The sequence below is a fragment of the Cottoperca gobio genome, chromosome 23, assembly GCF_900634415.1.
Source record: "Cottoperca gobio chromosome 23, fCotGob3.1, whole genome shotgun sequence".
NCBI classification, from domain to species: Eukaryota; Metazoa; Chordata; class Actinopteri; order Perciformes; family Bovichtidae; genus Cottoperca; species Cottoperca gobio.
The window spans coordinates 11,062,558-11,077,702 of record NC_041377.1 but is presented as its reverse complement, the minus strand read 5'-3'; the positions used below and the strand labels follow the sequence as shown (position 1 = coordinate 11,077,702).

Genomic DNA, 15,145 nt, shown 5'->3' with positions numbered 1-15,145 from the left:
ATCTTGAATGGGATACCACTCAGGGTTTTTGCATAGTCGTTAGAGATTGTGCAGCAAACATGGGAATAGATGGGATTCCCCTTAGAAATGCTACACACACACACAATGGATTTTTGGTTTTTGATCCTCTTTAGATGTCTTCTAGCAAAAGTACCGCTGTTGAGATTTACCAAATCCTCCCTCAGCGCTCAATTAAAAACCCGTAATAAACCTCTTAATCCCAAATCAGTATTTTCTAGAGTGTTGCACAACCACATGAGTCTTATGCAACTGGCAGAGCATCCAGAGTAAATTATAGAACAGTTGGGATGAGGGGGAGGAGGGATGACGAGGCTGCTGATGCAAAACACATTTGGATAAGATGGTTGATTAAATACTGACATGTTGTCATTTCAACACACAATTAGCAATGATTCCAGAACAAAGTGTTTTTTCGATGTTTTTTAATAGGAATATGTTTTATAATTAGCTGTCTTATGCAATACATTATGTTATTTGACAGAGCTGTTTACATTGTGATATTAGAGAGATAGTGCTTGAGTCGAGGACCTTCCATTGACACATTTTATAATTTGACACCTGGGCCATTGTGTATGCAGCATTATGTCAGTGCTGCTTCTTCTCCCAACTCTGTCTCCTGACTTCACACTAGGCTAAAATTTCGTTTCATTTGGTCACACCAGACCAAATATGGCTGCAGCAGCAAACCTGTGAGTGTGTTATTGAGTTAAGCATATTATTGCCTATACATTCAGCTTGTTGTTAGTAAAAGTTAAAAGTTAAATACTCTCACTTTAAGGGATTTCTCACATCCTTTGATCCTCTCAATAACTGTCCTCACTGGTAGCAGAGGGACGAGAACTCACACACACACACACACACACACACACACACACACACACACACACACACACACACACACACACACACACACACACACACACACACACACACACACACACACACACACACACACACACACACACGCACACGACACTAGGTCTACATATAAGCATTTCTCACCAGTAGATGGCACACTTGTCTCAGTCATCCTTTTCCCTCCTGCCTGATCCTTTTCAGCACAGTCGATTCTTTAAGAAGCCACCTGTGGCTCTCATGGGCGTGAATTATTTAGTTTGCCTGGCTGTGATGCGACAGAGATAAAGAGGGTACAGGGTCACTCTGATAGACCTTAGTAAACAGTCTCTATCAGGCACTGCCTACTCAGCTCCTCAGGTTTCAAGTGGAAGCTTTTATTCCAAAGGGAAATATAGACCACCTGGAAAAAGTACACCTGATCTGGCTGACTTATTACTGGTAAGGATGTTAGTATAATATAAAAGAGAAGAAATGGAAAGTGTCCACTGTAAACTACATACATGTGTCATGACGACTAATTCTAACACAGGTCACACTTTGACATGCTCCCTCTGTTCAACTCCTCACTTCATCTTTGTATCTTATGTCACCGGAGGAGAGGTCTGGCTTCAGTCGCCATAACAACTAACCGCCCAATAGTCTTGTGAAACCTGACACTCCCATCTTACATTTCACTCTACCTGCTGACAATAGTTTACTTGGCAATACACAGTATTGGCAGCAGGGTGTATGTAAGTGTTTTCATGATGAACTTGGCACAGTCGTCTTTGCCCTGACATCGCATCTAATCCTGCAAAAGAACAGTTTAAGCGCCAGTTTAAGCGTATCTATCACTATCTGACCTCAGCAGCCTTTTACCTCCACCCCAGGTCTTTGATGCACCGCCACCTCTGGTACATTTGGCTGAAGACAAATTCCTACAAACATTAAAGCGAAGGGCTGCGTCTTGAAGGCTTACCTTGGAATGCCAGAGCAAAGTGGCAGGTCTTAAAGTGGGCTGAGCTGTGGAAAAAATGTAAATAATGCGAAGGAAAGGTTCAGTGCAGTGAAGAGTCAGTTATTAGTAACGACGACGTATCTTCAGGTTCAAGGAAGATTTGTGTGGCACAATGTAGAAACTTAATCCATTTAATAAGCAACTTCTTTCATGCATTTGTTAAAGCAAAGGTAGAACATCTAGTAAATGTTCAAATAATTGCTTTAAGTTATATATCTCTCATGTCAACTTCTAAAGAAATGCAATGTAAGATTTCATCATGATGGGAAAATCTTTGCAGTTGACTTGGAATTGAATTGTCAAATGTTCGACATGAATAAGTCTTTACATATAAAAAGAAATATACAAATAGTCTTATTCATGAAAAATAAACTTAATCTCATGTTGCATGGGAGCTACCAAATGTTCTTTATGGACACCTGGCTGTGCACAAAGGTCACACTAAAAGTGTGTGTGTGTGTGTGTGTGTGTGTGTGTGTGTGTGTGTGTGTGTGTGTGTGTGTGCACTGCAAAGGGTTAGATCAAAGTGAGGGGATGTATTAAGACCAGCTGCCACCATTGTTCTATGAGGATTAACAGTCACTCAGACAGATACCTTTAACACCAACCCACTTTGATACACACACACATGCTTCTTATGTGTTCGGTTCAACTCCACAACAGAGCAGTCACCCTTGACTCTTACTTCCTCTCACACACCCACAATAGAGTACAGCGTTCACTGATGGTCAGCGGGACTCTGATCGCTGGGCACAGGACAGATCGAGACACTTCTCCCCATACATTACCTTGTAAGGACATCATCTCCATAACATACACACACTGCACTTCAGGGTGCTCCTCTGTTTGAAATCTGTCGTCTCTGTTGGATTCTTTCCAAACTTCTATTTATCTGACCCTCCATCCTCCTTTCTTACCCACAATATTATTCTTTTCCTGATTTGAAAACAGCACTGCTTAACATGTAAAACATTCAGAATTAAAGCTCCTTTAAACTTGGTCTCAAGTGTAACGTGTTTTTTAAATATTATAAAGTTATAAAGTTTTGTATTTGGTTGGATAAAAATCCCAGAGGACATTGCAGGATCGTGCATCAGACCAGGAATGGGTATTGATTAGCTCTTCCTTCCAGTCGGGCCAATATGGAGTATTTGAACTGGAAAATCTGTAATTATCAATTAGTGAGGTTTGCATTGCTTTTGTCTGTCAGCTGATGTCTTTGTCCAATCAGGATGGAGTGTTTTGTCTGCTTCAAAAATAATCAGTGATCTTTGTTGATGTAAATCACAGTCACAGTAGGATAGTCAGCATTTTAAAAGACAAAAACACACCAAATATGGTGATATGGCATCCTTACACCAAAGACCTCTCCGTCACACTTTATCCACACGTGATCACCTACTCAAGGGAAATAAGTGATTAACAATTTATGTTACTCATCCCTTGTTGGAGCCAAAAAAGTTGATGTGACCTAATTTACCTGGAGTAGCGTTCCTGTTCCGACTAGCCACGTTTCCTTCCGGGCAGCAGACGTGTAATAGGCGGCACAAGACGGTTAAAAATTCATCAAGTCTTTAATTTTACAGTCACAATCATCTTTTCTTTCCAGTGTCTTAAAACCATAAAAAATAAATATACATTATGTTACAAAACATTTCCAGTGTCTCGGATCAATAAAAAAAAAAAGGACATGTATCAACAGCACTGATTACAGGAGGGCAGAACACTGGGGATGTACGTACGGTACAAAGGCATTCAGTGAGTGCTAAACGAGACTTTAAGTTGCCTAATACTAGCTGCAAGATGCATAGAGTTGGCATCATTTCCACTTTGAACTCAGACTGAGAAACTCAGCAATAAAGACAGACTTTTTTTTATACTGAAGGTTTTGTCCATTTGTGGATTTTCTTTAAATGCAAAAAAATCCACAAACAAGTGCTTGAAAAGCATTCATTTTAAGATTATAATCCTGTCACCAAAGATCCACAAATGTCTTTTTTTTTCACCTATTTTGGAATAAAAGTGAGTTAAAAGTGAAACTGACTCCAACCCTAATGTGCACATTTACTGTAGTTCATGACTTTGGTTAGCAGTAGTGTGTTGCATTGGACAAACAGGCAGGATGGACACTGGAAAAGAAGGCTTCAGGTTCATAGTGCTCGAACTGAAAATCAGGAGGGGGAATCCCTCATTTACGCCCACTGCTGTGTGTGTGCATGTACATGGGACACTCTAGGTCACTCCCACACACAAACATAACAGTCTTGCATCCATTATGTGTGTGTGTGTAGCAGAATATACTGCATCACAGAAAAGCAGGCTAATACAGTGTGTGTTTGTTTGTGTAAGGCCTCAATTCAGGAGTGTTCACAGTTGATTAAACCAGCATATCAAGTGATTTTCACAAGTGGAAAGTGTTCCTAAAATGATTGTTAAGTTTAGAAACTTGTCCTCGCTACAGCTGAATACAAAATAGATCATTTCTTCTTCACCTTTAACAATATCTACATGTTAATTACAGTCTAAATGCACGGCATTGAGAGGCTTGAGAAGCCTTTCTTTGAGTAAAAAACAACAAAAAAAAGAGCACTTGGTGTGTGACAGCGCCGTCCGGTATCAGAGTCGGATGTGTCCAATAGTCAGTGAGATTAGATTGTGTGAGGTTTATGTCTGATGTTTTAAGGGACTTGTAGTCCTTGAAATCCTTTAGGACTACAAATATACCAGCACGTGTTTGGGTCTGGGTTCATGTAGTGATCATTCTTCTGCCTTTTCCAGCTTTAACTTTACCCATTGACAGGGCGACATCATGGAGGAGCATCATTTTGGGGTTTCATCTTCTGACTCTTTGTTCCCATTTCCTACACTGGTTTTGGCACACGTGGCTCCATCACTTCCTCTCTTGGTACAGTCCAGTATTCCCTTTATTATTTGTCACATCTGCTTATTATTCTTGCTTTAAAGTCTGCAATTAATACTGCTCTCCAGAGAGAGGGAACATCAGAGGAGGGATGGATGGACGGTTCAGGCATGGAGAACACTTTCCCCCCTTTTCACCCAATCTGCAGCGCCCGTTCGTCTCCAATGTTCTTTTCTTTTGTTCCATTCCTCTTGGCTCTTGCCTTTCCTCTCCTCTCCTCTTCCAGCATGTTCTTTGCTCCTCCTCTCACAAGGGCAGGCTGGTCTGGGTTTTCCTAACAGGTCAGATCGAAGTCTCGTTACTGCCACTGTTAACGTAGGAAACGGAGGGAGGGACAGAGGAGGGACGGGAGGATGCAGGGAGGGAGGGTGCAAGGAGAAAGAAAGAGGGAACGTGCAAGGTAAACATGAATGTAGGGATGCAGGAAGTCATCATGCAGCATTTAGATGGTCATATGATTCATGCTGTAATTGAAGTAAGACTTTGGCATTTTGGGAAATAGGATTATTTGCTTTCTGAGAAGATCGATACCTCTCTCATGTCTCTCTGCTAAATATGAAGCTACCGGCAGCAGCCTGTTAGCTTAGCGAAACCAAAGCTTTGAGCTAAGCTGAACTAGTGAAGTATTCACTGTACAGACATGAGAGTGCTATCAATTTTCTCGACTAACTCTCGAAAGCGCATATTCCAAAATGTCTAAATATTCCTTTATCTATGGATCCTATAATCCTATAATGATACGTGCATTATAGCATCAGGTGATGTCATAGTCAACCGATACATGTTATTAAACAATATGGTATTAAATGACAAGGACTCGCTTTTGAAGCAGCGTCCCTTCATTTGCTCTAAGAACTAAACTAAAACATGCCAACGCTCGTTCACTCACTACTTACTCTGAGTCAGACTCGTTGCCTCCGTTGACCGTCTCTGACTTCAAGTGCATTGCCACTCCCCCGTTGGTCTCCCGGTAGATGCCCGCTGGCGGGGACCCTGCGGGAATCTGCGGCCGCGGGGTGACGGGGGGCTTCATGAGGGAGCTGTTGTCGTGGTTGCCGGGTCGAGATCCGTCGTTGGAGGCCAGCGAGGGCGGCCGGGACGATGGGGTCATGATGTTGACGGAGGAGAGAGGCGGGGTGGAGGTGTTGTTGTTGTTGGGGGGAGGGGAGGTGATGGTGGGGGGGTTGTAGTCGCTCAGCTTCTCCCTCAAACGGTTCTTCATGTTCTTGTCGGTCAGCGGAGGAGGGTAGCTGATCTTGTTCTTTAAGATACCTGAGACGGACAAAGAGTTCATTCTAATGTAAATCACATCAATCAATTCAATTCTACTCAATTCAACATATTTCTCTTCTCTGACCTTTCCTCTGCTCTGGTTGGTGGTTGCTGTTGCCGTGTGGTTGGCTGGCCGGCGCTGCGTCTCTCGCATTACCAGCCGTTTGTTTGTCTCTCTCCGGGAGAGTCTCCCTCTCTCTCTCGCCAATGTGGTTGAGCTTATTTTCCGGATGCAGCTCCACGTTCACCTTGGTCTCCACCCTCAGCCTCTCAGCCATGCTGGGATCCTCGCTGTCACTGGCCGTGGTGGCCTCTGCTGGCCAGTAAGGCTTCACGTGATTAGATACTGAATCCACTAGTGGGGAGGGGGGAGACGTATCGGAAGCAGCAATGTCAGTGTTGTACTATATTATATGGTTAACCCTTTTTACTGGCGTGAGTAGCATTTAATGTTAAAGTGAAGCCAATGTTAACTACTTCATATACTGTTGGGTAGTTTAATCTATAACAATGCATCATATTTTATAAATCCTGGCTCAATAGGGCCCATATACCTTTCGGCGTGCTGTGAACGGGCTGCCTCTCGTTGTTCCACTTCGGCTTGACATCGACGTCATCGTCCTCGCTGTCGGAGGAGTGGGAGGAGGCGTAGGAGGAGCTGTGTTCGTCCACTGACAGCTCACTGTCTGAGTCCGAGTCTGACGGGGACAAGGAGGGAAAAGATGAACCTTTATTAATAAAATGCACAGTGGTATTCATTTTTCTATGCATGCAAATGCTTGAGACGTTTCACTTTATTCTGTAACTGAATAAAGATATATGAAAAACTCACCATCTCCCTTGGTGCCGTTCCTGTGGAACAGAGGTCCATCCAGATCTGTGTGTCCTTTAGCGGTTCCTGAAGAGACACTGGGCTTCTGACCAGACTCCTCCCTAAACAGATGAAGACAGATACAGGAAGGAAGGGAAGGACGAGGGAGTGGAAAAGAAGTGGTGGAGATTAAGAGGAGGCGGAGAGAGGGGAAGTACAGCGTCGCTGGAAGTTGATTCAAGCCCAAACTCGCGGTTTGAGACATCAGACATCTTTTCAATAAAGACTGAAACACATAATAAATTGTGGTTTAGGTGCGCTTGCATCAGGTTAAACTCAATAAACCGGCTGCTTGATCACTGACATTATCACACATCTACCGCAGATTGATAAATGGAGGGTAATTCAAGACTTATTGCTTATTGCAACCCTGTCCCCTCAGCCAGGTTGAGTTGAGATGTTGGCTGGAGGGTAAAAACGCTACTGGAGACTGTGACCTGTGTGATGGCTGATCTGAGGGAAACTTCTGGAAGCAGCTGAAGACATGCCAACTGCCGCAGGGAAGAAGTGTGTGTGTATGTATTACATTCCCACTTAAACAGGTACAGTCCTATCTCCCTGTCCTTCTCTCTCTGTCCTCCTCCCCTCTATTTCTATTTCTCCCCCTTTCCCCCACCTTCTCTCTCTGCCTCTCACACAGGCAGCACGCCACCCTGCTTCCCCTTTCTGGTGTTTTTGCGCTCATTGACCCCCGTGTCAGCTCGCGTTACCCAGATGACAGCTTTACGAGCCGAGGCGTACAGTCAGACCTTACCTTCATTCTGTAAAACTCTTTTTTTAAACCCCAAGTATATGTAACACCACTCTACTGCGATGAAAACATGTCTGTGATACATGCAAACACACAGCTGCGATACCCTGGAAGATCTATATCTCAAAACTGTTTTAGAGATTCATCGGGAATACACTTGTACTCATGCTCAAGTACTAGTTAACAAAAACAACACATGCTGTACCATATTGCATTAGGTCAAATGAACAACGTACATGATGGATCTTTTACTTTGATGCATATCAATCAGACTTAATATGTCTTTTCCTGTATGTGTGTGTTGGGTTTTGCAACAAAGCCGTGCGCCATGCACTGGCAAATCTCCACATGGTATTTCATGCAAGCAGTGTTACAGTGCAGTACAGTGCCGTTCTGTGGCAGCGTGCAAAATGTAGAGAAACTCAGCAACTTAACTTCTCTTTGCTTTTGAAGTCAGAGAATAAGGGCAGGGTGTGTGTGTGTATGTGCCTGTAAAGTGTGTGTGTGCCTATATATAAGAATAAACAAGGGGCTTGGGATGTGTTAGTATGTGTGAGACATCAGCAGGCATGCAGGGAGGTGAACAAAGAAAGACAACATGAAGAAAGTGAAGTGGACACACAGACGTCACTCAGCAGTGGAGTAGAAGCAGCCATGCAGTCAGTGAGCGTGTTGTACCTGAGTGTGTAAGCCAGGTAGCTGCTGCGGCTCTTGGCTGACCTGAGCGTGCTGTCCAGGGAGACGGTGGACTCGCCGATGCCCGAGCGGTACAGCGCTCCGTCTTCTGTGTACGTGTTGTTGCAATTGAGAGAGCGCTGAGAATGGATAAAGGTAGGAGGAGAAGGAGGAATAAAAAGAAATATGACTGATGATTCCAGGAAACACAATAAATGACATTAAAAAGCCACAAATATAAGATGACATGTTCCAGTGTAATGTTCACTCACTGTGAGCAAAGAGGCCCTTGTAATGCTTGATTCGTCCGGTACGTTCTTCTTTCCCGTGAAGACGTTCTTGAGGTTTTTCCTCACCTCTTTGTTGAGGATCACATGGAAGAAGAAGATGAAGACTCCCTGTGAAGAAAGCAAAAGAGATTGTGAGATCGTTGTTCGTATCTGCATCATCAGCCGTCGATGATTAGAAGTCTTAGACCAGAGGCTGTCGGGGTTTACGGCTGTGTTACCTGCAGACAGCTGAACACAGCGAACAGGTAGTGGAAGGTCATTACGTCGCTGTTGACTGCCAGTAGACCGAGCATCCAGGTCGCACTGATGAGCAGCAGCAGAAGGAAGGCCATTCGAAGTGCAGGACTGAGGAGGGGGAAACGCACACGGATCAGCCCAGCGCCAAAGAGAAATACTTTAGATGAACTTTTGTATGTTGTGCTATATATTGAAGGATCAATGTGACTTTACATAGCTCCTGACTTCTCCATTTCCTTCTGCCTGCGACCACATGAAGCCTTCGCAGCCAGAATAAAGATCACGATGTTCACCTTCAGAGAGAGGGAGAGGGTTCGTAAACTTTAATCTCTCTTGTATATTTGACTGTTATATATTTCATTTTGATACTCCACATCATTTAGATTATTCATAGTGATGTGAAAGCACTGGAGTTTAATCTACAACACTTAAATGGTCTGAATACATCAGCTGTCCGGAGACATAATTCATGCACATACCAGGACGACTACAAAGATGGGTCCAGCGAAGCTCCAGATGAGAGTGTCATGGACAGAGAGCCAGCAGAAATCTGGGTTTCCATAACCCTGGGGGTCCAGACCTACTGCCAAACCTGTAAACATACAGACGGCACACAACAATATAAGTGAAGAACGCTACACTTGTGGTCTTCCTCCCTGGTTCTCCTGCCCCCGTCACACCTCTCCTCCTCCCTCGCAGTTTTTGAGGCCACATTACAAGCAGACGTGAAACATTCTCCTCCTCCTGTTTTCCCACTATCATCTTATTCACTCATCACTGTTATTTGTAACTTTCGATCCTTATCCTTTTTTGTTTCTCTGAATGTCTAACTCTGGAACCCTCTCACACTACGTCTCAGTCCAAATTCAAATCAAGAAAAGCTTTTGCTGGCATCCAAGACTGCCAAAACATGTCAGCACATCGCAAAGCATTTAATATATTACTGCAATCTTATCGTACATCAAAGGGTTATAAGGTAACATATGTGGTGAAAAGCAGGCTGGAAAGAGTGGAACTAATTGAAGATACCAGATGATTGAAATCTGATGTGGCAGTTATTTAAAGAGACAATAAAAAAAGGAACATAAAACAAATAAATCAACAAATTATTTATGAGTTTGCGGCATGCCAAGATAACATTTCCAGCTGCACACTCACTTCCACACCACAGTTTTTTTTATCCATGAAATTTATGCTACTGTTTTGTCTTCAGCTGACATATTGCGGACATCCACATAACAGCTGTCTCCTCGTCTTTCCTCCACTTTGTCTTGTTCAATCGTTTTCCCACGGGGATCACAGCTTCTTCAGAAGATACAAGTCACAGCATGAATGTACTCCGACATCTTCTGCTGCCTTGTTTCTGAGCTTGTATGTATGCGTCTGTTGGGGTGTGTGTGTGTGTGTCTCACCAGTAATAATAGCCGGTATGCCCCAGCCCATGGCGTAGTAGAACCTCATGTGGCCGTGGTTTATGTTCCGCAGCTCTGTCAACATGCGGTAGATATGCAGCCCTTCCACGAACATCCAGGCAAAGGTGCACATGTAGAAGAAGTGGAGGAGGATGGCTATCACCGTACAGACAAACTGCAGGGAGACAAAAAGAGAGATAGAGAGGATGAGGAAGGAAAGAAAAGTACGAGTCTGCATTTTAAGGGACTCCATAAGCCATCCAGAAAAAGCAGCTTTGTTTTCTCCACAACTTTTGTCTTCTTGTCGTCCTTTTCTCTTTCTATCAGTCGATCAAATGATCATCCACTAAATGCATCCACCTCGTGTCCATCATCCAACTGCCTTTCTGTCATCTAACACTTTTTTACAGAGTGCTGTTGATGCACAAGGAATCTCTAGTAACCGATCCATCTATGAGTCGATATCTTGATTATCGTTTATAACAAAAATGCCACTTCATTTTAAGTATTTGGAAATGTCTCGTCCAGGGAATTGTGATGAGGATTTCTGACAATTTGTGGCATTTTATAGACACAAAAGTAATTAACAAATTAAAATAAGTCACATTTGCAGCCTAAATGGCAGCAAACCTCTAATTATTTGATGAAAAACTTCTCCAATATATGTAAAACAGTACTGATTCAATCTATCGCCACACTCTTTTATCTCCTTCCCTCCATATTTCCATGTCTTGTGCTGCATTAGAGGAATGCAGTGTGTGAGGGAATGTCCCAGCAGTATTTTAGTATTGCTGTGTATTGCTGTGGAGATCAGAGAGAGAGAGAGAGAGAGATGACTTTGACGGGGTTGTAAATCATCCTGCAGATGGCCCTTGGCACACACTGACAGCATTCCACAGTTGAGACAGACACACACCTAAGCACTAGATCGAGGACATGCACATACACAAACAAGCACTTATGAATTCAGAGAGATGGAAAAAAACAAACGCATATTAGACTCTTTCTGGTTCTTACTATCTCTGTGCAGACTTGGCTTCTACAGTTACAGATGACGCAGCATGTTGTCAGCAGAGACCCTCGTCCCAGTCAAAACACTGAGTCACAACATTTCTACAAGAACAAGAATGTCTCAAAACTCGCCTGGAGCTTGGAAACTTAAATACTGGTTTGTTGGTCTGAGTTGGTTCCTTGTTTGGATTTTATTTTAGTTGCGACGACTTCTGATTAATCCAAATACAGAGAGGATACTACTTTTTTTATTTTTACGTTTTTACTCATACAAAAGGTCATATATATATATATATATATATATATACGTACTGTATGTATCTATAGCAGCATGTAAGACCATGAAAGAGTGTGATCCTTCCTCTTTGGTGTGACCAGCAGCTTGTCACATGTTCAGAACATTTCATTAGATTAATAAACTGACGTTTTCATCAAAGCAATTTACAATAAGTGCATTCAGCCATGTGGGTACAAGCCCAACAAGTGTGAGAATCAAAAATGCTGATCCTAACTTTTCATCCACTGTTTAAATCTCTCCTTCTGTCTCCTTCTGTCTCCCGCAGGCCAACCAAGACTCTCATCTTTCCAAACCTCACGTCTTCTAAAAATAGCAGGATTACCCGTCAATTAGCAGATTAATGATGTTTTCTGTACCACAGACATGCAGGAGATTTATCAAGTGAAAACTTAGACGTTGTTTTGGGAAACCTTCGCCAGTGCCTGCTGCCCTGGGCCTGCTTCTGGAGGCAGGTACCAGTCACAGCATGTCTCCGCTACTGGCACAGAGAGGTGTGTGTGTGTGTGTGTGTGTGTGTGTGTGTGTGTGTATGTGTGTGTGTGTGTGAGTCCGAATGTCTGAGTCAGCAGACTTCAAAGAATTCCCACACCTCTTGATCCTTTACTGTACTGCATATGACCTGCTTATGAATTGAACAGAATTAGCTTTTTACATTTCTCAGGATATTACACTTTACATTTACAAAGTAACATCCTTACTTATAGAAGGTTTTATCTGAAGATGGCTTTGGCTACCAGGACATTCCTTACTATTACAGTCATTAGCCAAGCATCACACACATAATCTACATAATCTGTCAAATAAAGACAGTCTCAGGCAGGCCTCGGCCCGTTAAGCCCCTGTCAGCACCACGTCAGATGGCTGCCCGCAGGCCAAACAAAGATCGGTGGATGCCTGGCAGCTTTTAATACAGTAAACACCAGACAATACATTTTTTATCCCGCCTCAAGTTCCACCGTGCCACAAGCTTAGGAAACGGGTGTGCTCCTCTATCACATGCATCTGTGTTGTTTTCCATTTAAATGCCAGGATATCCTTCATGCAGCAATGATACCCAACCTTGTACGCCACGCTTTACTGCAGTTACCAAGCAAGGTGTACACAGAAATACTGAGGAGGAGCTCAACTAATTATAATTGAAATAAAATGTCAGCTGGAACACCAGAACACTGCATGCAAACTAACTTAGTTAGTTATTTAATGGATAAACACTTGAAATTGTTAGCTAGAAATAGATAAATGGTTCAAATGTTCTGCCACTCCCAGAGGAAAACATTATTGCAACACCTCCTTGATTAATGAGAACTTGCTGCAGAAAAGTGTCTCCATTGGACGTGCACTCACCGGGTTGTCAGTCTGATTGATGCCAAGCAGGAAGACGAGTTCAGAGAAGAAGAGCGCTGCTACCAAGTTCCTGTGAATGGCGTGGAGGTTGGAGTGGAGCCGGCGCAAGAGGCACAACAAGATGAAGGTGATGAGGAGGAGAAACAGGGAGACAGACACCGTAGTGTAGGTGACAATCTTCAGGGGCAGAACATCTCCGTGCTGTCGAGAGCAGACAGGAGTCAATAACAAAGCAGAAAATTAAAAGCTGAGCTGGATGTTTTATATCCTTGTGACAATACCTCTCTCTTGGAAATGTCCATGAGCACGGCGAAGCTGGTCATGTGGTTACACTGACAGCTGATGTGGCTGTTGTTCCTGTTGAGCACCTCGCAGCCTTTAGCAGACCAGCCGCCTGTACCTCCGATCCTAAACACACACACAACAGGTGGAAATGAGAAATTCACAGCAGAACGCTTTTAGTAACTGTAAAAGCTCCTCTGTGAGAAAAGCTAAACGCCAACTCACGCGATGGAGTGGTTCCAGAAGACACAGACAGGTTTGGTTCTCTCCTCCGTCTCCAGCATGGTGTACTCCAGGGTGATGGGCTGATCCAGGATGGGAGGAAGAGGCGGACCCTCGCTGTGCACCGAGGCGCTCACTATGGCTGTGTTGATCACCGGGCGGTTGGGGAGCCTGGAAAGACACGGAAAACACAATTAAGTATAAGTATTAAGTATGACCTTTAATACACACACACACACACACACACGTACAGTAGATCATATTGTACATGACAGACCCACGGCTTGTTTATATTTGGTCATATTCTCTGTCTTTGGTTAACTTCTCATTCTTATCTTGGAAACATATTCATATTCTAGTAATGTTTTCTCCTTACACACACACACACACACACACACACACACACACACACACACACACACACACACACACACACACACACACACACACACACACACCCCTCTCTTACTACGTGTTCAGTAGATTTCACAGGCACTCATAAGGTGCTTCTTTCAAACATACCTACAGTAAATATTATGACGGAAACATTTTCATGGTTTCTTCAAACATTCACAGAATGTGATGAATTATAAATACAAAGTTAGTCATTAGTAAGCCTAAACTTTAGGCGGCTACCTCAGACTCCTGCGGTCGGGGTCGTATCTTTCCGGGAGGAGCTTCCCCAGTGATTTGTACACTATCACCACTGCAACCGGCAGATGGGTAGCTGGCTCAAGATGGCGGCGTCTCCTGTCGGACACGGTGTTCTCCTCGCCCTGTGGAGGATCGGTCTGAGTTGGAGGGGCAGGGGTGGGCTCTTCTGGGAGGGACAGCAACAGATACATTGACACATGTTGTACATCACTTGTAGAACAAAAGCTCTGATTCTGCCGCCTTTATTACCACTGTGGCCCGGAGTGCGGAGGTTAAACTGGGGGAAGTGGACGGACGAGCCGAGCTCTTTGGAGTAAGCCTCCTGGATGTCCTGGAACCGAGGCAACGTCGCCCTCTCCGGGTCGGACACATCCAGGTAGTCCACGGTTAGAACTAGTGTCGGGACACAGAGACACATAATGAGGATATCTGACATGTTAGTGTGTCTACACACGGTGTCATCGCAGCTCCTCCACTCACTCATGTTGTCCGTGACGATGGTGAAGGGTTTCAGGTACGTTTTCCTGACGTTCTGTGCCAGGGTGTTGGCGTAGTCCTCGAAGTTGCGGAGCAATTGAGCGGTGCCACCTTCAGTCTTCTGGATCTGCTCCCAGTACTCCTTGGTGTCAGGATCCAGGATGGCGCTACCTGCTCGCACCAAGTTCTGGAAAAATCCAAAATGAATCAAGTGAAATGAATGAAAGTGAATCAACCAGTGGAGGGCAGTGTGCCACAGAGGTCACTAAGTGAAAGCTTTGAGATCTTTTGAAATCCTGTTTCATCTCTACCTCATTGAACTCTGCGTCCCTCATGGCGGTAAGCTCGAAGCCTGCCTGCCGGCTCTCGTACTGCAGCACGTGATTCAGCAGCTGGGCGGCCGTCTTCACGTCGTTGCCGTAGTAATGCTGGGTGTTGTTGGTGGCGCTGTGAAGCAAACGCACAATGGTCTTGGAGCGCTCGCTGTCCATCTTTGAACTGTTGCCCCTCAGCTCCTCATTCTGAAAGAAAGGAGACGGAGAGGGACGGAGAG

General features: G+C 44.1%; 1 protein-coding gene across 1 annotated transcript in view; it reads right to left on the bottom strand.

Moving 5' to 3' along the window:
- Positions 1–3,437: 3,437 nt before the first annotated feature.
- celsr1a (cadherin EGF LAG seven-pass G-type receptor 1a) overlaps positions 3,438–15,145 on the bottom strand; it is a 74,647-nt gene continuing 62,939 nt past the window's right edge. The window contains 18 exon segments of the mRNA XM_029462155.1: positions 3,438–5,070; positions 5,693–6,068; positions 6,154–6,423; positions 6,623–6,766; positions 6,901–7,001; positions 8,369–8,505; positions 8,638–8,763; positions 8,874–9,000; positions 9,106–9,185; positions 9,372–9,484; positions 10,305–10,479; positions 12,958–13,158; positions 13,239–13,365; positions 13,465–13,632; positions 14,098–14,281; positions 14,365–14,508; positions 14,596–14,779; positions 14,904–15,113. Coding sequence (XP_029318015.1) covers positions 5,043–5,070; positions 5,693–6,068; positions 6,154–6,423; positions 6,623–6,766; positions 6,901–7,001; positions 8,369–8,505; positions 8,638–8,763; positions 8,874–9,000; positions 9,106–9,185; positions 9,372–9,484; positions 10,305–10,479; positions 12,958–13,158; positions 13,239–13,365; positions 13,465–13,632; positions 14,098–14,281; positions 14,365–14,508; positions 14,596–14,779; positions 14,904–15,113 — 2,895 coding nt within the window. The 3' untranslated portion in view covers positions 3,438–5,042.